General features: G+C 55.7%; 1 protein-coding gene and 1 long non-coding RNA gene across 2 annotated transcripts; one reads left to right on the top strand and one right to left on the bottom strand.

The window, feature by feature from the left end:
- Positions 1–8: 8 nt before the first annotated feature.
- Positions 9–1,003, top strand: LOC119869618. The gene is made up of 2 exons (XR_005371141.1): positions 9–432; positions 746–1,003. It is a non-coding gene; the product is annotated as an uncharacterized LOC119869618 (long non-coding RNA).
- A 6,384-nt stretch (positions 1,004–7,387) lies between these two features.
- On the bottom strand, positions 7,388–17,990 carry DEFB1 (defensin beta 1). The gene is given in 2 exon segments (NM_001113713.1): positions 7,388–7,689; positions 17,778–17,990. Coding segments are annotated over 2 exon segments (210 nt in total). The 5' UTR covers positions 17,839–17,990; the 3' UTR covers positions 7,388–7,540.
- Positions 17,991–22,856: the final 4,866 nt, after the last annotated feature.

The raw sequence follows: 22,856 nt of genomic DNA, 5'->3' as shown, positions 1-22,856 counted from the left end.
CTCCTCCCCCGTCACCCCAACACCCCTCCCAGTCCTGGCGCCTGACCAGTCATTGCAACCCCCCAGTCCCATTCCTCCCCTTTCCCGTCCAATGGCAGGGCCCAGGTGGAGCTGGAGGCGCTGGGAAGCTGTCCCTCGGGCCACCACAAGAAGAGTGTCTTCAGCGAGTTGGTTTGGGAAACTCGGCTCCTGGAGAGGCGGTTGTGGGGGCTGCGGGTGGGGCGCTGGGCCCAGCCCGGAGCAGGACCGGGCGCCGTGTTACCCCGTCGGCCACCTGAGGGTGAAGTCCCCATCCAGGCTCCTCCGTCCGTCGCAGGAGGCCCCGAGCCGCTGTTCTCCGCCTTCACCGGGGAGATGCCGGTGCCCCTCGGAACTGAACTGCGGGGTGAACTGAGGGGCGGAATTCAAGACCTAGCGCTCCCTCCTTTAAAAGTACGTGCAAAAACGAATTGCCAATGCAGTTTACTATGGAGAGTCACGGGGGAAGTTTGGGGGGGTGCATTGGGGGAGCCACTGGAGGAGCAGCCCCCCAGCAGCTCAGAACAGGCTGTGCCCGGGCCTCGCGGAGCCGGGCGGTTAGCTGACGGCTGGCAGGAGGCCTGGGCGCTGGCACCTGGAGAGAAAGGGAGACGATTCTAAGAGATTCACATCAAAGCCACACAGGAACAGTCTAACTTTGCAGGCAGGTTAATTCAAATATTTCAAGAGCCTAACTTCATAAGCTTGTCATTTGGAATGGAAGCAGGGAAGGCTGATGCTGCTGTGCGTAGACGCGCCTCCTGCCCGTGCGGACCCTCCCCGACCTGAGGAAAAGCCCGGCCCGGGCGCACCGGAGGTCTCCTTGCTCAGAACTGCGGCAGGAGCTCGAGGATGTTGATGAAGGGACTTCGTAGGTCCTCTCGATTGTTTTCTTTGCTGTGGCAAATGCCCAGCTGTGTTGTTGTTTACAAAAGAAGGAAAGAATAATCGCGGTAGAAATGATAAGACTTTGGTCTAAAATTCACGCCTGTTCTCTCTTTTTTCCCTTAGAATGACCTCATTGTTTTTTCCTGATGTGTTGCAACATCTTTTCTTCTTTTTGAAAGTTTTTATTTACATTCCAGGTAGCTAACATACAGTGCGATACTAGTTTCAGGTGTGCAATATAGTCACTCGACACTGCCTTACATCAGCCAGGTGCTCACGGCGACAGGTGCACCTCTTCCCCACCCCCACCCACCTCCCCTCTGGGGACCAACTGTTTGTTCTCTGTAGCTAACAGGCTGTGTCTTGGTTTCTCTCTCTCTCTCTCTCTTCCCTTTGCTCATTTGTTTTGTTCTTAAATTCCAAATACGAGTGCGATCTGATGGTATTTGTCTTTCTCTGACGGACTTACCTTGCTTAGTGTTATACTCTCTAGCTCCATCCCTGTCATTGCAAAAGGCAAGATTTCATTTTTTTTAAATTTTTATTTATTTATTTATGATAGTCACACACAGAGAGAGAGAGAGAGAGGCAGAGAGAGAAGCAGGCCCCATGCACCGGGAGCCCGACGTGGGATTCGATCCCGGGTCTCCAGGATCGCGCCCTGGGCCAAAGGCAGGCGCCAAACCGCTGTGCCACCCAGGGATCCCAAGATTTCATTCTTTTATGTCTGAGTCATATCCTATTGTGTATGTATCCCACATCTTCTTTATCCATTCATCAGTCAAAAAAATAAATAATCCGATTAAAAAATGAGCAGAAGACACAAACAGACATTCCTCCAAATGCAGACGCTCAGCTGGGCAACAGACACATGAAAAGATGCTCGACATCTCTCATCCCCAGGGAAATGCAAATCAAAACCACAGTGAGACGCCACCTCACACCTGTCAGAATGACTAAAATGAACAACACAAGAAACCACAGCTGTTGGCAAGGGTATGGAGAAAGGGGAACCCCCTTGCGCTGTTGGCGGGAATGCCGACTGGTGCAGCCACTGTGCAAAACAGTATGGAGGTTCCTTAAAAACCTAAAATAGAGCTACCCCACAACCCAGCAATTGCACTACTGGGTATTTACCCAAAGGATACAAAACACTCATTCAAAGGGACGCACGCACCCCGTGTTTATGGTCTACAATAGCCAAGCATGGACACGGTCCGCGCGTTACGACACCTCAGTGAAGCATGTCTGGTTTTCAATGTCATAACAGTCCAAATTGCTTCATGCACAATCACTCTGTCCCTTCAGATTCTCCTTTTTCTATGTTGCGGCTGACAACTGTGTTTTTAGGAAATTAGCCATCTTGCCATCTTTGTGACGTCCCCAGGGTCAACCCTCTGCAGAGCTGCACCATCTCACCCTCTCCTCTCCTCCCCAAGCCCCCAAGGTGTCCTCCCTACTTCTGCAGGTGTGGTGGCAGGTGACAATCGCAGGTGCGGCTACCACTGAGTTACAACTGCAGAGGCTGTGCACTCCCCTGGGGCCCGCAGCAAGACCAGGAGACCTTGGTGCTGTGCTGGTGGGAGACTCCAGAGACCCACTGTTTACATTCAAGGGTCTGGACGTTTCTGGAAATGGCTGGACTCAGGTCGCCTCATTGCCTGTCACCAGAGGGCCATCTACTGGGTGATATCAAAAGACAGGGGCAAGGGCTGCGCCAGATGGAGGCTGGTGGGGACAGTCTGAGCCTGGACCCAATGTCCTGGGCCTGGGATGGAGGGGGAAAGCTCCACAGAGCCCTCAGAGGACCAGCAAATGCAGCCCACAGAGAGCTGGGGTCAGGTACGTGGGACGCAGAGGAAGCAGCCAGTGTAGGGAGGCATCGATAAGCAGCCCATGGAGCAGAAATCCTGCTAATCTGGTAAAGTGTGTTCTTCTGGAAGAGCAGATGTGACGCAGCCCCCCATCCAAAGGCCTAAGTCAAGGGAAGCAAGGGGCGGAGGTAGGACCCCCTTCCCAACCCTCACTGCCCCCCCAGGTGTAGCCTATACATGGGGCAGGAATGTCCAATAGGATGTGAGATTCGAGTTTAAAAATAGCCCAGCCTACATCTTCATGAGCAGAGGAGATGCTTTAATAATTGAAGGTTTCCAAAAAGTCATGCACTGGGACTGAGACACCATTAGTGGCATTTGGTTTGTGACCTGATGAGCTGAGATGTTTCCTCCAAACCGGGGATAGTTTGTTGAGTGAATTCCCCAAAATGTTCCATGGCTGAACGAGTACGTGTGGTATGATTTGAAGGGAGGCAAAGTCAGGGTCCCAGAGGTGGTGGGGACGAGCGGAGCCCGGGGATGGCTTGCCAGGTCTTGTTCACTGTCAGCTGTGATGCTTCCAGCGACTGCAGGGATCTCCTCTGTCCTTGCACGTATTTGCTCATTCGCCGCTGAGTCAGACTCCGTGTCACCGATGGAGGCTCTTCAACCCACAGGAGCAGAAAAACCAGCTCATTCGGGAGCCAGGCAGACAAGGAGCTGGTGGGGGGCCCTGTGCGGGCGGCCAGCCAGGCCCCTGGGCACCTGCCGTGGGACGAGGTGGCGTGTGCGCACCTCCCAGAGCGAGGACAGAGAGGACAGGGAATGCCCGTCCTGCTGTTGCCCAGCATCAGGCATCTCCTGAGTCCTCCTACTGACCCTGGGGGGGGGGGGGATTTATTCAGCCAGGAAAACTCAAGTATTTGGGGGGGGCATGCAATAAATTAGTCCTTCTTCCCCCCCTTTTTTTAAAGTGTTGAACCAGTCTCCAGGGAGCCATGACGCCCCATGGGCCCAAGTGGCCAAAGCAACGGCAACTAGATGTGCAGAAGAGGAGGGGTCGGCCCACCTGGGGTGCCGTGCGGGCTTCCCTTGCAGGAATCCCCCTCCCTGGTTAGGGGCCACGTGAGGAAGATGAGCATGGGTGGAGCTGCTGTGCTTTAGGCTGGAGGGGTGCCTGCAGCCCACGGGTCCCTGGCCCTGGGATGACTGAGTCAGGACAACACTGTCTGCCGGGGTGCACGGGTCACACCGAGGAGCGTGGCTCCAGGTGGGGTAGTCTACACATTGGAGGCGCGCTCCTGGCTGGGGCTGTGCTCTAAGGGTCGGCTAGCCCTGCTCGGGGCCGTCTCTCCCCAGACAGGAAAGACCTCTTTGTTTTTTCATATTTTTTAAAAGGCATCAAAACATAATAAGCAGCAAATAACATGCATACAGCCCAACATTGGAATCCGTGGACCTTGAGGGTAGCGATGGGCTTCCAGAATGTGGGTGGGCCTCGCCCAATCAGTCGAAGGCCTCCCCAGCTCACACTGACACCCCCCCCCCCCCCCCCCCGAGAGAGAAGAAGGACCTGTCCTAGCAGCCAGCCAGCCTCTGGACGTGCACAGCAGCTCTCGTGTCCATCTCCAGCCTGTTGGCGCACCTCCGTTGGAGTCTGGACTCGCCGAGGCCCCAACTGAGCCAGTTCCTTAAGCTCTTGCTCGCCGTATATACACGCACACACGCACACATGCACTTCCTGCTGGTTCTGTTTCTCTGGAGACCACAGACTGATCCGGGAGCCTTACCTCTGAGGGTGGCCATGTGCACGAGGGGCTTGGGTTCTCTCCTGTTCGTGCTCCTATGTTGGAGGAGCATTTGGAGTAGCCTCCTCTTCCCTCCAGTAGCAGGGAGGTCCCGCTCCGGGAAAGCTGACACAGCCGGGAACACCACCGGCTCTTAGTGAGATCAGAACAAGAGCGCTCCCTGCAGCTGCAGCCCAGCTCCCTCACTGGACAGGGTGGCACGCCCTGAGTGCTCCCCAGCGACGCAAGTCAGGAGTCAGGAGGCCGTTGGTCTGCATGTGTTTTTGCTGTCAAAAGCTGAAGTATGGAAAAAAACCAAAAAAACAAAAAAACAAAACAAAAAAAACACAAAAACAAAACAAAAACAAAACAAAAGCTGAAGCATGGGTGCCCGGGTGGCTCAGCGGTTTAGCGCCGCCTTGGGCCCAGGGCGTGATCCTGGAGTCCCGGGATCGAGTCCCGTGTCGGGCTCCCTGCATGGACCCTGCTTCTCCTTCTGCCTGTCTCTCTGCCTGTCTCTCTCTCTTTTTCTCTCTCTCTCTCTGTGTCTCTCATGAATAAATAAATAAAATCCTAAAAAAAAAATTGCTGAAGCAAAGCCAGGCCGAATCGTGTGTGGCGCACGGTGTTCCCCGTGGCTCTGTCGCGCCCGAGGGGTGATACACGGTCCCCTTTCCCAGGGATTCGGCTCGCAGGGTCTGGCTCTGCGGACGCGCTGCAGAGATGCTACAGGTCCTCGCTGGTTGTTTCACGTTCGCGTGCAAGCCCTGTCTGACCACAGCGCCCACGCACTGTCCCTACAGCCCACCGACCTGCTCTGGTGGACACGCCTCACCCGGGGGTCGGCGTGTTGACCGACCCTGAGGGCATGTGCCTCATCCTTCCTCAGGGACGCGGGGACGCAGCGGGGCCAGGAACTGTGTCCGGAGCTGCCTCAAAGCAGTACTTGCTCTTCGTTAAGCAGATGCTATGGTCGGAGCCAGAACTGGCCTTGTCACTGGTCCGAAGTCAGGCGGATCGCGGGCACCGGCCAGCCCTGCCCCGGGCCCCGGGCCATCTCCCCTCCGCCGTGGCTGGGGCACCGTCGTCGGCGTCCCGGTGATCGCAGGTGGAGGCTGAGACGCGGGGAGTGGCGGTGACCCGGGAGCCCAGGGTGCATCCCTGGGGGAGACAGAGAAGCGGGCTGGCCTCGCTGGTCCTGCTGGGGGGGGGGGAGTGGCCAGCGGCAAGGGCCTCGTCACCAGAGGACAGGGTTTGGGGGGTGCCGGCGCTCTGCAAGCTGCAAGCCTGCAAATGCCTCGGGCAGGTGGGGGCGGTGAGTGCAAATGCCCGGGAGAGTCCGGCCGGAGGGCGCAGGCATGGCTTTGCAAGGGGCTGGGGGCAAGCAGCCTTTAAACTGGGCACTCAAGGCTGGCGACCCCAGTAACGGAAGCCCTGGGACCAGACGTCCCTGGTCCCTGAGGGGGATGGGCTGCCACCGTCGTGCTCGGCTCTTGGTTCCGGGCCTGCTGTTTCTGGGCGCGGCGCTGTCGATGGTGACGATGGTGACGTCTTCCTGGGTCTAGGAGCGTTTGCTTGTGATCACCTGAAGTCCTCCCGGCAGGGCCGGTGGAGTCGCCACAACCTCGTAAACACCAACGGATGTGAGATAAACACAGAATGTGTTTTTTTTTTTTTTTTTTCTGCCCGAGGAACTGGGGTCTTGGGAAACCCTAAACATTGGCAGCCCTAAGTGGCAAGGGCTTATCTGGGAATCTGTTTTTTGATTTAACATCCGGAGGAACGCTCCCAGGGAGGACTTCCATATCTTGAAGAGGCAAGTGGATGGCGTGCCTGAGATTTCCTTTTTCTTTTCTTTTCTTTTCTTTTTTAATGATTTTATTTATTTGAGAGAGCGAGAGACACGAGCAGGGAGGAGGGAGGAGGGGGGAAGGAGGAAGGGCAGAGGGAGAGGGAGAAGCAGGGAGCCCGACGCGGGGCTTGATCCCAGGACCTTGAGCTCAAGACCTGAACTGACTGAGCCACCCAGGCCCCCCCGAGGTTTCTTTTCAAAATAGAACTCTCCTGGATTATTTCTTAGCTTTTTGGGGTGAGGGAAAGGCCTAGATGCGCTGGAATTAACCACCTGTTGTGTGAGTGTCACAGAGAAGGCCCGGTGGGGGCTCACGTCCACACCACAAACCAGCCTCCTCTCACAAGAGAGGGCTGTTAATGATGGAAACTGTGTCTAGGGGAGGGGGGCAAAGGTTTCAGAATGTGTGATTTTCATTTGTGCTGATAATTTATCAACGTGGAGCATGAAGTCGTCGCTGCCAGAGTAAGGACACAGCAGAACCACGTGTGTCATGGGAGTCGTAAAACATTTATTGGGCGAAGGGGGAAAGCGAGCCATCCTGGCTCACCAACAGGGGTCTAGAGGCTGGAGGAGTGGGAGGAGGAGCAGCGGCCGTGAGCGGTGCTTCGGTCGCTGACTCCTGGCCGGGTTGTGGGATTGTGGAGCGTCAGCCCCTGCACGAGGCCTGGCGAATGGGAGCTACGAGTGCTATGGCCATAGCGGAGGCTCTGCAGGGCTGCGGTGGACCAACCCACGGCTGTGGGCCCCGGAAGCAGGAAAGGCAGCAGCTCCGGGCCCTGCAGATGGGTTGTTTCACAGAAGAGGCTGTGGAGGCTGCGGCATTTGGGGTGAGCTGCTGCTGGGACCAGGGAGGGCCTCGTGTGCATCGTCCCCTCCTCGGGTGTCCTGGATCTCATGTGCACACCCTGCATCGCCCACACGTTGGTTTGGTGATGACATGTATGTAGGTGACATCGCTCAAGCTTGGTCAGCACCCCCAGCCCTATGGGCCTGCCCTGGCTCTGCCCCTCTGACCTCCATAATTTCTCAACTTCTTCCAACAGGAGATAAGATTCATTTTGGTCTGAAAGAGGTATGCTTAAAAAAAAAAAGTCTTCTTTTATTAAAACAACGATTACAAATACTTCACTGGGCTCAATGGACTTCCACACACTCTCTCCAACGGGCCCAGCTCAGAGTCAAGGCATGCAGCACTTGGCCTTCCCGCGGTAACAGGTGCCATCGATCCTGGTAAAGAGCGGGCAAGGGGAGAAGTTGCAGGTGCCTCCTTTCCTGGCACAGATGTACTGGTCAGACCTCTGGCCGATACCCGTAAGGAAGCCAGCACCTGTGAGAAGAGAAAGAAAACACTTCAGACTCATGGCTTGCGGCCACGGTGACTCTAGAACACTTGATAAAGTGACCCTTTGGGAAGCACGTCGAAGAGCCTTCTCTTCCAAGAACTTTGCACTCAGTGTATCTCGGGGGCTGCTCCAGAGACAAGGCATCGCACGGGGCCCTCATTCTGAGGTCCCTGCCAGCTGTGGCCAAACGGAAGCCAATGATGAGCAGTGGGCTTCTGGGTGGGTGCAGTTCCCTTCTGCCCAGGGAGCTTTAAGGTGTGCGGGGAATTCACGTTAGTCCCCAAAGAAGTATCCTACTACATCGTACTAAAGCCCAGACACACATCTTGCTTCAGTAATGCTGAAGTGTGTTCCCGACTCTGGGAGCATTCCTAAACTACCCACCCCACTCCCATGCTGCCTCGCTGTACCATCCCCTCCACATCTTTGCTGAAATCTGGGATCCTTTCAGGTCACCTTGAGAGTATGGCCACGCCGTAACGCTTTCATTGGAACCGGTTTCACTGTTTCTGCTTTCTTCCCAATATCTCAGAATCTCATCGTCAGAAGGTGTCTAGATGAGTCTTCTACTCGATCCAATAGAGAACGAACTGCCCACGCTCTTCCCAGTAAGTGACTATCAAGCCACCGTTTTGCTTGCCTCCATGGATAGGTCTTATGGACTGAACTTGTGTCGCCTCCACCAAAATGTGCATGCTGATGTCTTTCTTCACTGGCCAGCGCCCCAGCATGTGACTGCATTTGGAGGCAGGGCCTTTCAAGAGCTGATGAAGGTTAGATGTGGTCATAAAAGTTGTCTCGAATCCAATGGGCCTGGTATCCTCATAACAAGAGGACATTTGGACAAAAAGAAGGACGTGTACACGTAGAGGAAAGGCCACGTGAGGGCATGACAATAGGTGGCTGCTCGTGAGCCAAGGTGAGAGGCCTCAGGAGAAATGTTAACCTGCTGACACATTGACCTTGAACTTCAAGCCTTCAGAACTGGGAGAGAATTGATTTCTGTTGCTGAGGGAGACACCCTGTGCTATTTTCTTATGTCCGCTCCAGCTGAGTAACACAACAGGCCATCACCATCCTGGGGAACAGTCCATTCAAATGTCATGTGTCTCTACTTATCAGAAAGATGGTTTTCATACCGATTGAGATTGTCCTCTTACTTAATCCATATCCCTGTTGCAGCTATCTCATCTGACCTAGAACTGTGAGTGTCTCGTGACTAGATATTTGGCAATGTTTGGGGACATTGTTGGTTGTACAACTGTGGGATATGTGGGGTGGATATTACAGGTATCTGGTGGGTGGAGGCCAGGGGTGCTGCCAGAGAATGGGATGCACAGAACAGCCCTCGTAATAGAGAATTATCTGGTGCTAAATGTCAGTAGCACCAAGGTTGAGAGATTGTGGTGTAGACCAGTGGTTCTCCATGCTGCATACACATTCAGTCAGCTGAGATACTCTTAAAAATAGGGACTTAACTGTTGTAGGGTACTGTTGTAGAGTTTATGTGCTAAGATTAAAAAAAAAAAAAAATCGTAGATGCATCTAATGCCCAGTAAAGAATCAAGGGTCTCTGGGCCACTGGTTTTCAAATTTTAGTCAGAACTGACAGTAGAAAGAAAAAAAAAAAAAAAAGAACTGACAGTAGAGAATTCCCTTGTCAAGACTAAGGGCAAGGATCCTGGGGTCCTAGGATCGAGTCCTGCCTGCATCAGGCTCCCCACAGGCAGCCTGCTTCTCCCTCTTCCTGTGTCTCTGCCTCTCTCTCTCTGTGTCTCTCATGCATAAATAATTTAAAAAATCTTTTTTTTAATAAAATCTTAAAAAAAAAAAGACTGAAGGCAGACAGGAAGGAAGCAAGGACAGTGCCCTTCTAGTAATATAAAAAATTAAAATTATTAGGCATTTAGAAATTTGAATAGTTCATGGAAATAGAAAAATTGGAAATATTCTATCCATATAGAACAAAATAGAACAGACTTGAACAAACTTGAAAATTTAGTTGAGATAAAAAAAATCTTAGAAAAACACAACTCACTAAAATAAACAAGAAGTAGAAAATATAAATAGTCCCATAATTATCAAAGAAATCGAATCCGTAAATGAGACTCTTGGCTCGGATGGCTTGGTAGCAAATCCTACCAAGCAACAAATAAGAAATAGTGTCTACACAGCACACTGTTTTTCAGAATGGCAAGAGAAAGAACATTCACCAGCTCATGGTATGATACCAACATACATGGTCTTAATATCACCATCTAAAGAGATGAGCAAGGAAAGAAAAGGCAAACTACGGCTCAACCTCCCTGACCTGCAGAGAGGCAATGATCCTATATAAAATGTCAGCACACAGAATAAGTAAATAAATAAAACCAGGTTCAGTTTATTTCATAAATCCAAGCTTTCATTGAACATTTGAAGATCAACCTGTGCCTGTTAATGGTTAAAATAGAAAAATCCTATGATCATCCCAACAGATGCAGAAAAACATTGGGAAAAGTCAACACTAATGTATGATAAGAACTTAGACGGAATTTCCTTGATTTCATGAAGAAAATCTGCAGAAGCCTATAACCAGCAGTACACGTAATGGTCAAACATTGAAAACTTTTCATTTGAGATACCCAGCAAGACCAGCCTAATTTCGATCATCAATTGCATTGAACGTTGTACTTGAGATACTAACCATGGAAATAACAGAAGGAAAGAAAAATGATATAAAATTGAAAGGAAAAATAAAATTGTCACGATTTGCAGGCATTATGATTATATGTGGACAGTCTAAAAGGAATTAAAAGCAAATTTAATTTAAATTTAGTTTTCTGTATATGAGATCAATATAAAAAAATCAATTTTACTTCTGTGTATTGGCAACCAATGGATAAATCACCATATTGAAATGAAAATAAATGAAATTAAAATGAATCACCATATTGAAATATCAAATACCTAGTATTAAATCTAAGAAAATACAATACTTCTATATGCAAGAAATATAATATTCTTTGATAAATTAAAGAAAAACAGAATAAGTGGAAGTGGTATGGTTAAGCCCTGGAAGATTAATTTTTTTTCTCAAATGTTAATTTCCTCCAGATTAATCTGTAGATTTAACTCAATACCACAAAAATATCAAGATTTTTGCAGTAAAACTTGACAAGTTTATTCTAAAATTTATGTGAAAATTCAAAGGACCAAGAATAGTCAAGACACTCTTGGAGAAGAAGGTAGGAGGACTTGCTTTACTGGATTTGAGACTAATTATAGATCCACTGCAATTAGAGTGTGGTAAAGACACAAGGACAAAACATACAAATGGAACAGAGTAAAGAGTAGAGAAAGGGACCCAGGTGCATGTGTGCAGAATCAGTGTAGACCATCCACTTAGGAGAATAGTAGTGGGGAGTGGCCTCCTCAGAGCTGGTTCTGGGACACCTGGATATTCATATTGAAAAAAAAAATAACTTTACGCTTAACGATGTGGCATTATCTATCAAAATTATAAATTTCTTGTGATTTTTTTTAGATTTTTAAAATTTATTTATTTGAGAGAGAGAGAGTGAGAGCATGAGCAGGGCAGAGGGGTAGAGGGAGAGGGAGAAGCAGACTCCCCAGCTGAGCCGAGCATGGGGCTCGATCCCAGGACCCCAAGACCATGACCTGAGCCGAAGGCAGATGCTTAATTGACTGAGCCCCCAGGTGCCCCAACTTCTTGTGCTATCATCTATCTATCTATCTATCTATCTATCTATCTATCTATCTATCTAATATGTGAATAACCTAGGATACACTAGCCCCTCCCGCATGTACCTAGCCAACTGAGAAGCACACACAAGCCGAGCTGTACTATTCAGCACGAGTGCCGAGGTGGCAAAAGTACCAGAAATATAGGAAGTCGTTACCAGAAAGGTCAAGCGAGGATTCCCCCCGGGACGGAGCAAGGGGCGGGTGCCCGAGAAGCCTGCAGGGGTATTTCTTAGGTGCCAGCCAGGTCCTACGTCTTGACTTAAACCCTGGTCCCCGGCTGCTTGTTTCATAATAACTCATTAAGTCGTACATTCCTGGTTTATGCTCTTTTCTGGATGCATGTGATGTTTTGCAGTTAAAAAAGGAAAACAAGTAAGAGTTGCTTCTGAAAGGTCTGCATATTTCCGGAGCTGTGCACGCCCCACGGTGCGTGTAGTCGCTGGTGCCCTGCCCCGTCCTCACGTGGGTGCAGTGCACCCTGCCCGTGGGCTCGGGGGTGACTCGCACCCGCTCTTCTCCCCTTCCCCGAGGGCGACAGCACTCCCCGGGACTTGGGGCTTATTCCTGTCTAGGTCCTCACCAAGCTGGCCTGGGAAATGCCATCCAGCTCATCCTGTGACGGTCACTGGAGCACCATAAACCAGAGGAATGTGGAAAAAGAGAAAACTCGCTTCTGGGTAAGAATGAGGGGTGAGGCGGAGCCGAGGGGGCGGGCCCGTTGGGAAAGCAGGCGTGTGCCGGTTTCTATGCTTGCCCCAAAGCAGGGCCTCTTTCAAGCGTACATTTATTGACCCACTACGGCTGGATTGTCCGTCGTCCCGCGTCCATGCAGCTGCAACACCAACGACTGCTCTAGTTGGCGGCAGTAACAGGTGTTGGTTGAAGGAAGGAGGCTGGATTCGGTGGCGGGGAGCTCAGTGGGTCCGTCGCGGGAGAGGGCAGGGAGGGGAAGGAGTGGGTCTGGGCACGAGCACGGAGAGGCTGGATTTTGGGGGTCATCGGAAGAGGTATCTGCATAAAGCAGGGACCACGCCTTTCCACGCTACTCAGGGAACGTACCCTGCGCAGGCCAGACGCTGGTGGCTCACGGAGCAGTAGGTGAAACCATAAAGATCAGCAGGGGCGCCTGGGTGGCTCCGTCGGTGAAGCGTCTGCCTTCAGTGCAGGTCACGAGCTCAGGGCCCTGGGATCGAGTCCTGCATCGGGCTCCCTGCTCAGCTGGGGGGTCTGCTTCTCCCTCTGCCCCTCCCCCTGCTTGTGCTCTCTCTCTCTCTCTCAAATAAATAAATACAATTTTTTTCTTTTTGAAGAAGATCAACACAGAGGGAGGCCTTCAGACTTTGCATAGAAGAGCCACAGAAAGAAAACTTCTTCGAGAGCCTTTGAGGAACGGGAGACAGGGAGGGGAGAGAAGGGGGACGGAGTGAGGGGATGGGGCGGATGCATGGCATGAGCTCAGGCTGTCATTCTGCTCGGACGTGTGGGCGCCGGTCAGCGGCGCGAGTGGGCCCCCCCCCCCCCCAGCAGAGCTGGAAGGCAAAACTGGAGAGCTGTGGACTCAAGCTGTCAGTTGCTTGGGCTAAAACGCCACCAGGCTGGGGTGAGAGGACAGCGAGTGGCCAGAATGATAAGGGGCTTTGCGAAGGAGGAGGCCCCCCCGCCCCGGGCGCTCCTGCCCAGGACGCTGCTGCCGGAGGGGGCTTGCGGGCAGGTCTGCAGCGGGACCCCCAGCTGCCTGGGCGCCCCGGCTGCGGCGGGTGAGGAGCAGACACGCAGGCCAGGGAAGGCCTCTCCGGCTCGGCCACGGTGGCTGCAGACACCCCTGCCCACGGCGGGGCATACGGGCACCTGGTGGCGGGCAGCGGCGCGACACAGTCCCAGGGGCAGGACGACCTACCGGAGTCACCGGGGGGTCACGGCGGGTGAGCGGAGGCTCTTCCCCTGCTCTGTCCTGCCGGGGAGGCCCTGCCCTCGAGCAGATGGGCCCTCCACGGAGGCCTGCGCTGGAGGCTACAGGACTGACTTCAGCTCTGGGAATCTTCCTTGGTTCGTCTTTTTAAGGATTTTATTTATTTGAGAGAGAGGAGAGCGGGGGTGCAGGGGGTGCAGAGGGAGAGGGAGAAGCAGACTCCCGGCTGAGCCTGCCCCCCCCCCGGCCCCCACCAGGCTCCATCCCAGCCCGGGACCCCGAGACCAGGACCCAAGTGCACAGCAGGCGTCGGGTCCCTAGCCCCCGAGCCGGCAGGCGCCCTCTCCGGGGCTGCTTCGGCTGTCTGGGGACGGAAGCAGCGCACGGGGACTCCTGCGGGACAGGCCACCAAACTCCAGACGGGGCTGGAACGGGACCAAAGGCCCGAGGCCCAGTTCCGCAGACACGCGGCCCACGAGGTCTCGGCTGGCCACGGCCCGCTCGGCCCTGTCGGCAAAGCCTGGTGTGAGTTCACGGGGGTTTCTAATCCAGGTCCTGCCTCCGTGGTTCTTGCGGTCCACACCCAGGAGGATACGGGGTCTGGGGCCACATCGGGGATCCAGTTCTTGTTCCAGGCTGCCCGGGGACTTGAAAGGTGACTTTTCTGAGACTCGCCGCCAAAAAGAAAAGCTCCGAACAGATGTGCAAAGTGGGGACAGCCGCCCCCGTGTGCGTGCGAGACATGCTGGCGCCTTTGGACAGATGACATTTGCACAACTGCTTTGTGGGGACAGGTGCCTTAGCAGGTGCCCTCTGCGGGGCCTGGTTTGGGGGCCGCGGGGCCTCGTGTCTGAGGTGAGGGGGAAGGCGTTTTCCTCCACGGGACCCACAGGCCGCAGCAGGTGCATTCCTGGTGGCTGGTGCCAGAGGTCAGACAAGTGGAAGGAATTTGGGCAAGCAGGTTGGGGTGGGGACCGCGGAGTGAGACACTCAGGTGTGAGCAAGGGTGCACGAGCGGGGCGTCCTACTGCCTAAATCTTCATTTTAAAGGTGAGGAAACTGAGGTCCCACACACCCGGGAGGGTGCTCAGTGCCCCGGAAGGGAAGGAGGGAGGATCCTGAGGAGTGGCCTGTGCCTCCGTCCCCCGGGTTTGGTCAGCTGTGCTCGAGCGAGGCGCGAAGCCCTGGGAGAGGGCGCAGCGGCTGCGGGACATCCTCCCCGTGACCCCGGGGCCACTTTGCTGTCGGCTGGCCCGCCTCCAGCCCACGAACCACCTGACTGTCAGTCTCCCAGTCTACAAAGCCTGGGGCCCACCCACACCTGCGGTTTCCTGCCGCACAAGACCTCACTCGGGGCGGCCCCAGAGCCTCCCGGCCCCGCGACCCCCTCTGTCCCCACACTTGGTGCCTGGAGGGCGTGCAAGGCCCGGGTTCGAGTCCTCCCTCTGCCTGTTAGCCGTCCTGTGGGTCTGGCCGAGGTATTTATGCGCAGAAGGAAGATAATGATTTATCCTTCCCCACAGTTTGGGGAGAGGGTGGGTGGGGTGAAGTTAAAATGAGAGCTTTCGGGGTTTGCTGCTCTTCCCCTCCGGGCTCTCACCCCTGATATCCCTTCCGTGTGGTTTGTCTCTTTCCCACGCGCCCTACCTCCTGGCACTAGTTCGGGTAACTCGGGGCAGCACGTGCAGGTGCCACCGCGGCCAGGCCGCCCGGAAAGTCGGTGAAGTAGGCTGAGGCAGGGCGACAGGGAGCGGTGCGGCCTGCGGGGACCTGGGGGCAAGCGCCCGTCCGGGGAGCCGCCGCGGGAGCTCGCTGCTGCTGCTTGGGGGAGTGTGGCTTCCTTTGCTTGTGCTCTTAACAGAAGATACAAATCCGAATGTTACGTGACGCATCCTGAGTTTTGAATGGCAAGAAGGAAGTAAAAAAAAAAAAAAATTTTTTTTCTCAAATGCCATGAACACCAGAATGATTTCCATCTTTCCTTTCCTTCTCAGCTTCCTCCAGGAAGCCTTCCGGCCCCTCGAGAGCAGCTCCGTGCCGCCCCCCCCCCCCCCCCCCCGCCGCCACGTGCTCCCTCGGCACCCTGTACTTAGTGGCATGTCACAACACAGTGGTAATTACACAATTAATTATAAAACTGGGTTTCTTGTCATGCTCTGCTTCTAGAACGTCAGGTCATGCGATCCAGGACTGTGTTTTCCTGGCTCTTCCCCTGTTCCCAGGGCAATGCCTGCACACGGTAAGTGGCTTTAACTAAATGTCTGTTGCGTCAGGGGCGCCCTGGGCGGCTCAGTGGGTGACGCGTCTGTCCTCCGGCTCAGGTCATGATCTCAGGGCCCTGGGATCGAGCCCCTGCGTCGGGCTCCCTGCTGAGCCCCGGGAGTCGGCTTCTCCCTCCGCCCCACCCCCACTTGTGCTCTCTCTCTGTCTCTCTCTAACAAATAAATAAAATCTTTAAAAATAAACAAATAAATATTTGTTGAGTCAGTGAGGGCACAGCCTCAACCCATCCTGATTTCTAAACCTGGGTTCTCATCCAGCTGATGCAGGGGACCCACGTGGCCTTGTCATGAGACATCAGTCTGTGTTCACAGAAAGAAGATCTCTATAGGATAAAAGGGGGCAACTCTTTTTTGTTTTTTTTTTGTTTTTTTTTTTTTTTTTCCTGATAGAGACAAAAACTGCTAAAAGAGAATGTCAAGCCTTGGTCTCCTGCTGTGACCCCGCTGTCATTCACTGGGGTGTGTGAGCCTTGGCTTCCCCGTGTTGTGAGGGGATGAGCCTTCCGGGGTCCCCCAGGAGGGGGTGAAGTGATCCCTTGAGAGGGCTCGGGGTGCGTCCCAGGGCAGCACCTGCGGGCAGCAGCACTCAGCCCCCCGAGGGCGGCCAGGGAGGCTGCTCCTGGGGCGGCTGAGTGGGCCCTGCGTGCTCTCCGCCTCCCTCTGCCTAGGACATTTGGCTGCCCCTGAGTAGCCTTGGCAACCCTTTCACGTTCTCTGCGTCCAGGGAGATGCTTATCGTCCGAGGAGGCGGCGGCAGGCTGCAAGGAACCCTTCAAGCTACCAGGGGGGCCCTGGCTTTTCCGAGCTTGCGCTGACCCGCGGTCAGAAGTGGGGCCGGGCCGCTCCGGACTAACGCACACGTGCCCACGCGCAGCTGAAACCAGCGTGTACGCTCCCTGTGCGGCAGGCACCCGTATTTTCCATTGTCTTGGAAAAAAAAAAAAAAAGTGGTGGCGACTCGCTACACCGATTCCTCCACCCCTCGAGTGGGGCCAGGCTGCAGACGTGCAAACGCTGCGTTGCAACACTTTCGTGCCCACTTTCCAGGAGGGGGGACTGAGTCACGCTCGGAGCAGCTGTGGCACGTCTGCGGGATCCAGCGCGGGCGGCAGAGAAGCACAGTGGCATCTTTCAGAGGATTTTGGAGCTTTCGTGCTCTACGTGTCCCCCCACCCAGCGTGACCCGAGAAAGAGCTCGGGCACGAGATGCATGATTTGCTCAAGGCCACGATGAAACGTGTCGCCCGGTTGGTTCAACTGTGCAGCGTCCCGCATCCTCCTCCACCAGGCACGCTGCTTTTCTGACCCAGGGGAGCTGGCATTTCTGGCCTCACAGGAAGCTCCCTCCTGGGCACGGGGGAGGTTTCCCACTCTGCAGAGGCCGGGAGGGCCTCCCAAGGAAGGCTGAAGACCACCTGTGCACCCTGACTGCGTGAGGTGAGTCAAAGGTGCAGGGTGAGCTGGCTTCGTGGGAGGGGCAGGTGGCACCTGCTTGCAGCAGGCCACCTGGGAGGCCCCACCCGGCGACCGGGGTGAGCCGGAGCCGACAGCCTACACGTCTCTCAACCGGATGGATGGGAGGCTGGCCTCTGGACGCGAGGAGCCGTGTTGTGGATGGAGTAACTGGTCCCCTTCCACAGAGGATACTTCCTAGACGTCCCAGACACAGACGGAGGGGACAGGAGATGCCCGGGCTGCCTGACACTGGCTGCGCGTCCCGGCCAAGCCCTGAGGGCAAGGGGCCCCAAACACAGTCAGGGATGGAGCCCTGAGTCTGTCCCCCGGCCGCTGGGCTGCCCGGTGGGCCCGGGAGCATCAGCCAGGAGTGCTCCCTACAGGACTGGGACGTCAACCCCAGGTGCTCCCTGCAGGCCCAGGGAGCCTACGCCCGGGGTGCTCCCTGCAGGACTGGGGGCATCAACCCAGGGTGCTCCCTGCAGGCTTGGGCCCTTGGGCTCTGGGGGGTCGCTCTTCAGGTCCCAGGCTCAGCAGCTTGCCCACCGCCGGCTGCCTAAACCGGCTGCTCAACCTTGGGGATGGTTTCCTGCAACGTCCCCACCCCGGGACAGCAGAGGCGGCTGTCATCAGAGCTCAGACCCTGGACCCCCGGCGCAGGGCGAAGCTCAAAGCTCACCTGGGGGCAGGTAGGAGAAGAGAAGGCACAGAAGCAGCAGCAGCAAGTAGAGAGGCCTCATGACGGCCGCAGGCTGGGCCGGGATGCCCAGAGAAGGGAGAGAGGCTCCTCGCAGGCCGGGCTTCCTGAGGCTTCTGGAGGCTTCCAGGGGCTGCCAGAGGCGGGAGTGCCTCGGTATTTATAGGGCAGGGATTGCACAACCGCAGAGGTGATCTGAAGGGCGGTGTCGCAATGCAGAGTGAAATTCTAATAAATACCCTCTCGTGCCACTTGCCCCGAGTCGTCGGCGAGTCACGTGGACACGTTTCTCTGTCTGGCTGCGACTGGATTCGGCTCTCAGCCCGCTGATCGCTTTCCTGCCTCCATCGCTTTGCCTCTTCCAGGTCGTCACGTAGGTGGAACCAGACGGCATGTGGCCTTTTCAGATTGGCTTCTTCCACCTGGGGATTTGCCCTCAAGGTTGCTCCCCGTCTCCTCATGGCTTGATGGCTCATCCCTTCTGAGCGCTGGGTAGTGAGTGTTCCACTGTCTGGGTGAACCAGGGTTCACTGGCTGAAGGACCTCCTGGTTGCCTCCAAGCTGCGGCGAATCTGAACACAGCTGCCGTGCACGTCTGGGTCAGGCTTTGTGTGGATGCGAAACCCTTTGTGTGGGTATCAAGGAGGGCGATTGCTGGGTCATATGGTAAGAGGTTCAGTTTGATTAAAAACTGCCCACTAGGGATCCCTGGGTGGCGCAGCAGTTTGGCGCCTGCCTTTGGCCCAGGGCGCGATCCTGGAGACCCGGGATCGAGTCCCATGTTGGGCTCCCGGTGCATGGAGCCTGATTCTCCCTCTGCCTGTGTCTCTGCCTCTCTCTCTCTCTCTGTGACTATCATAAATAAATAAAAATTAAAAAAATTAAAAAAAAAAAAAACTGCCCACTGCTCCTCTGGGGTGGCGGCCCGTTCCGCAGCCCCCCCCTCCCAGGGCTGAGCGCTCCTGTGGCTCCGACGGCCTCCCCAGCACCCGGTGTGGCCACGGCTCCAGATTTCGGCCACGCTCGCGGGTGGGGAGGGCTGTCTCCTCGATTTCAGCTGCATTTCCCTGACGACATGCGATGTGGAGCCCCTTTTCTTGTCCAGCCTTCCTTTTTTTCCACCTCGATGCATGTTCCTAGGAAGCTCTCAGCTACGGCTTCCCGGGAAGTGAGCCCCTGGTGGGGCCTCTGGGAGTCCGAAGGCCTGGTTTCCAGACGGGGCTGAGTCTTCCCAGCCTACAAGGAGGGGAGTCTCAGTCCTTCAGTTGTCAGGCTGAGGCGTGGTGTTAGCTAATATCTGAGGATAGCTCGAGTTCCCATCAATCCTAAAGATTTAAACATGTTTTGTCTGTCGTTAATTTTCATAATTCTGCAAGCAGCTTTCGTAGTGACTCAGTTTTCATGAGCAACAGCAGCAGCTCTGGCTGGTTAGGCAACAGAGGAGTTTCCCAGGGGGACGGTGGGTAGCTCACAGGGGCCTGGGCCGGGAGCTCAGCTCCCAGGGACACTGTGCAAACTGTGCCTGAGGTCTGGTGTGATGTGGACCCCTGTGCCGTGGCCATGTGTGTGAGACACCAGGCTTGCTGGCCTTCACCACCACCGGCAAAGCGCCATCTGTGCCAATGCAGCACCTTCCAGATGATTCCGTGGCAGCCCTGCCAGAGAGAGGGACATAGAGATGCACAGAGACAGACAGGCAGGCTAGGGTTGGGCAGCAGGGGCCTCCCTCCCCTGCCCTTCTCACCCTGGGCCCCACCATCGGTCCCGCTGTCCCACCAGCCCTGGGTCAGGTTGGCAGAGCTTCAGTCGCAGACCTAGCTGCAAGGGAGCCTGGGCGAGCAAGGCCGCCACGTATTCAGCACCTGCCGCAGGGTGTCCTTGCCTCTCATGAAGCTCTGGAGTTAGCGCAGTCCCCAGACACCCAGGAGGGTTAAGATGCCGGGTGAATAGAAACATATGCAAGGGCTTATTACATTCAAATGCATTGATTCTTTCACAGGCCGGGTCAAGTGCACTCATTCAATTCCCGTTATGTGCCCAGAGGTCTTCTGGTGGCTTGGGGTGCAGCGAGGAATGGGCTCTCTGGAGGCCGCCTGCACACATCTGGCTGGGGAGGCAGATGGGCACACAGGTGGTTACCATGACACTCGGCAGGTGCTCTGATGGGGACGTGGTTGGGGCGGGGGCTGGGCCAGGCCGGTGCCAGTGCTGGGGCTGGAAGGGTATGTACGCGTACATCACGCCGGTCGGTGTTGGGGCACGTCCTTAGCAGTAGGGAGGCTTTGGAGGACTGGAATCGGGGGAAGTAAGTGGAACAGCCGGAGGGAAGTGTGGAAGGTGGATGGAGAAGGGACTGGCCGCGGGAAGACCAGGCGAGGCAGGTGGAGCTATTGGGATCCCAGCTGAGGTCCTGAGAAGGAGGGAAGGGACACGGACTCGAGGGATAATTAGAAGCCAAAGCCAGCCCGCCTGGTAGTAGACCGAAGGCGCTAGATTTCCGGTTCGGACTAGGTCCAAGTTGCATTGTACGTGGAGATGGGCTAAAGGGGAGGTGCATCTGATTCAGGAAACGGCGGTTGCGGGAATGTTTGAGCGTAAGGAGCGGCTGGCTTCGGGTTTCCCTGGGGGCGTGAGGCCACAGGGGACACCCCGCGCTGAACTGCGTGGGGAGCCCCGGGAGACAAGCCCCAGGACTCCCCAGGAGGGGGGATGTGGGAGCTGGGGTTATTCCTCCCCACACCCTCACTCACTGGTTAAAGCTGCTCCGAGCAGGAAGCTAATCCCTAGGCATTCACGGGTGGCAGAGGCAGGTGTCGGCTCTCGGGGGGCAGGTGATTGCACAGAAATGGTTGCGGGGGCCCTGGCGGGGAATGGGATCTGGAGGGAAAGAAGGCTTCTAACAAATCCCAGAGAAGATGGGCGGTGAAGGGAGCATGAAAGAAAACCATGGTTGGGGGGAGGTGGGGATTCCACAGTGCGTGGAAGTCTGGGGAGGGGGCATTTTCAGAGGGAGAAATGCAGAAAATGCAGAAAACGTTGCGTGAGAACAAGCATTACAGAGTGTTTGCCCGTCTGGTGAGGTTGTGAGAGCAAGCCCCAGACTCCTAGGTGTGCTGGCTTCCAGGTGGCTGTAGCAGGTATGAGGGGCCCCGGCCCTGCCCGAGTCGCCGACACTCCAGCCTCCGGCCCCCGGGGTCCAGTCTGCCTCCCGCTGACTCGATTTCCCTTCCCCACTAGCAGTTTTCTCCTTAATCTCCGGCACCTGACGGTGCCAGCTCCGTTCTTTCGCCCTCGGTTCTGTATCCACACCGGGGATGTCAGGGTGCAGGCTGCCTCGCTGTGTGGCCCAAGGCCCCCGGCGGCGGCGGAGTCCCAAGTAGCCAGGGCGAGAAGGCACCGCCACCAGAGAGCCTCCGGGCGGGCGGGCGGGCGGCGTTGGAAACGGGACAGCAGCCGCACGGCTCCCAGCCCCCGGCTCGTGCTGCTAAGAAGCATCAAGAAAATCGAGCTGTCCGTCTCGTTGACCGGGAGGCGAAGGTCACAGATGGCCAAGTGAGGAGAGACCCCGGCTCCTTGGCTCCGTTTTGGGGGGAATATGCTGCAGTGCCTGCCGGTTAAGGGAGGGTGGGCGGCAGGCTGGGATGCACCCATCGTGTCTAGGCTTGCGCGGAGCCTCCAGCTTCTGTTTCGCGTAGCCATCCGCCCTCCGGAAGCTGCAGGCCAAGTTCAGGGCCACCTCTCCCGTTGAGGCCCAGCCCTTCCGATCTCTCCCGCCCATTCCCTTTGTTCACAGCCGGTTAGATTTGGCACCTGCTGCCTGGGACACTCTTGGCTTCTGTTCCCCCATGTGTGAAATGGGGGGACAGCATTCCCAGGGGTCAACGGTGCTGGTGTTTGTGGTGTTCACACAGACTGGCAGAGGGACCGGGGCTGGACTCACGTTGCCCCCCATACGGGGTGCACGGAGGGGAATGCGAACAGCCACATCTACTGACCGCTCACAGGCACTGGGCTGGATGTGTAACTTGGCTGGCTTCCTCAGTACAGATCCACTTGATGGCATTTCAATACTTAACGACGTAACAATGGTGTGCTGAGCACCGCAGGGGTGAAGAACATTCCCTGCCTCTGGGGGCTTGAAGTTCCTGGCGGTGAGCTGTGCTCATGTTCCCCATCACCTCCTCTGAGAAGCCCTCCCTGACTTCCACACATCACCCTGAAAGTGGCTGGGGACCTCTGAGCTGCTCCGTCTCACCCTCCTTCCCCATCACAGTGACCGTCACGTGCTCTCCCTGCTTGTCCCTACCCCCCACCCCCCGGCCTAGTCAGTGAGGTCTGAGCGAGGGGCTGTGTGGGAGCCCCCTTCCTTTCCCACCAGGAGGGTCCGGTGTGCGGCAGAGAGAACCAGACACCGTCCGGAAGAAATGCACGAACAGAAGTGATTGACCCGAAAGGCCTCGGGTTTACAGTCTCCGGCCCTCCCTCCGTCGGGAGGGCAGCCCCTACGCCCTTACCGCCTTCTGGGGAATGGTAGTCATGGGATACTTTGTGATAGAAAAGCATGAGTCAGGGTCTCTTCAAGGAGGAACCTAAGATTTAAGGACATTCCTGTGGGGAGAAAGGAAAAGAAAATCTCTGTGTGTGCGTGTGCGTGTGTGCGTGTGTGCTCATAGTCATAGAGGCAAAGAGCCCAGAGCCTACACGGAAAAGCCCAGTGTTTAGGTCTGGGAAGGGGAAGGGGGCTCAAAGGGGCGGGCCGTGAGCCAACCCTGCCTGTATTCATTCTGCACATTTTTATTCGGGGTGATCATTCGGTTAATGGGCGCCGCGTGCTGTTCTGTGGCTGTGCGTGTCCCGGGAGCAGTGGGCACAGTCCCCAACCCTTCCCCTGGCTGCGCTCATGTGCACCAGACCTTGACTGTGGTCTGCTCAGGTCACCTCCTTGGCCGGCTGGTCTCCAGGACACCGTCTCCCAGGCCTCGGTGCTGGCCGCTGCCCGGAGGCAGGAGCCGTTTGGGTCAGGTGCTTGTCACACCTTGGGAGCATGAGACCTGTGCGCAG

The sequence above is a fragment of the Canis lupus genome, chromosome 16, assembly GCF_011100685.1.
Source record: "Canis lupus familiaris isolate Mischka breed German Shepherd chromosome 16, alternate assembly UU_Cfam_GSD_1.0, whole genome shotgun sequence".
NCBI lineage: Eukaryota > Metazoa > Chordata > Mammalia > Carnivora > Canidae > Canis > Canis lupus.
This window is presented reverse-complemented; position numbering and strand designations above follow the sequence as displayed.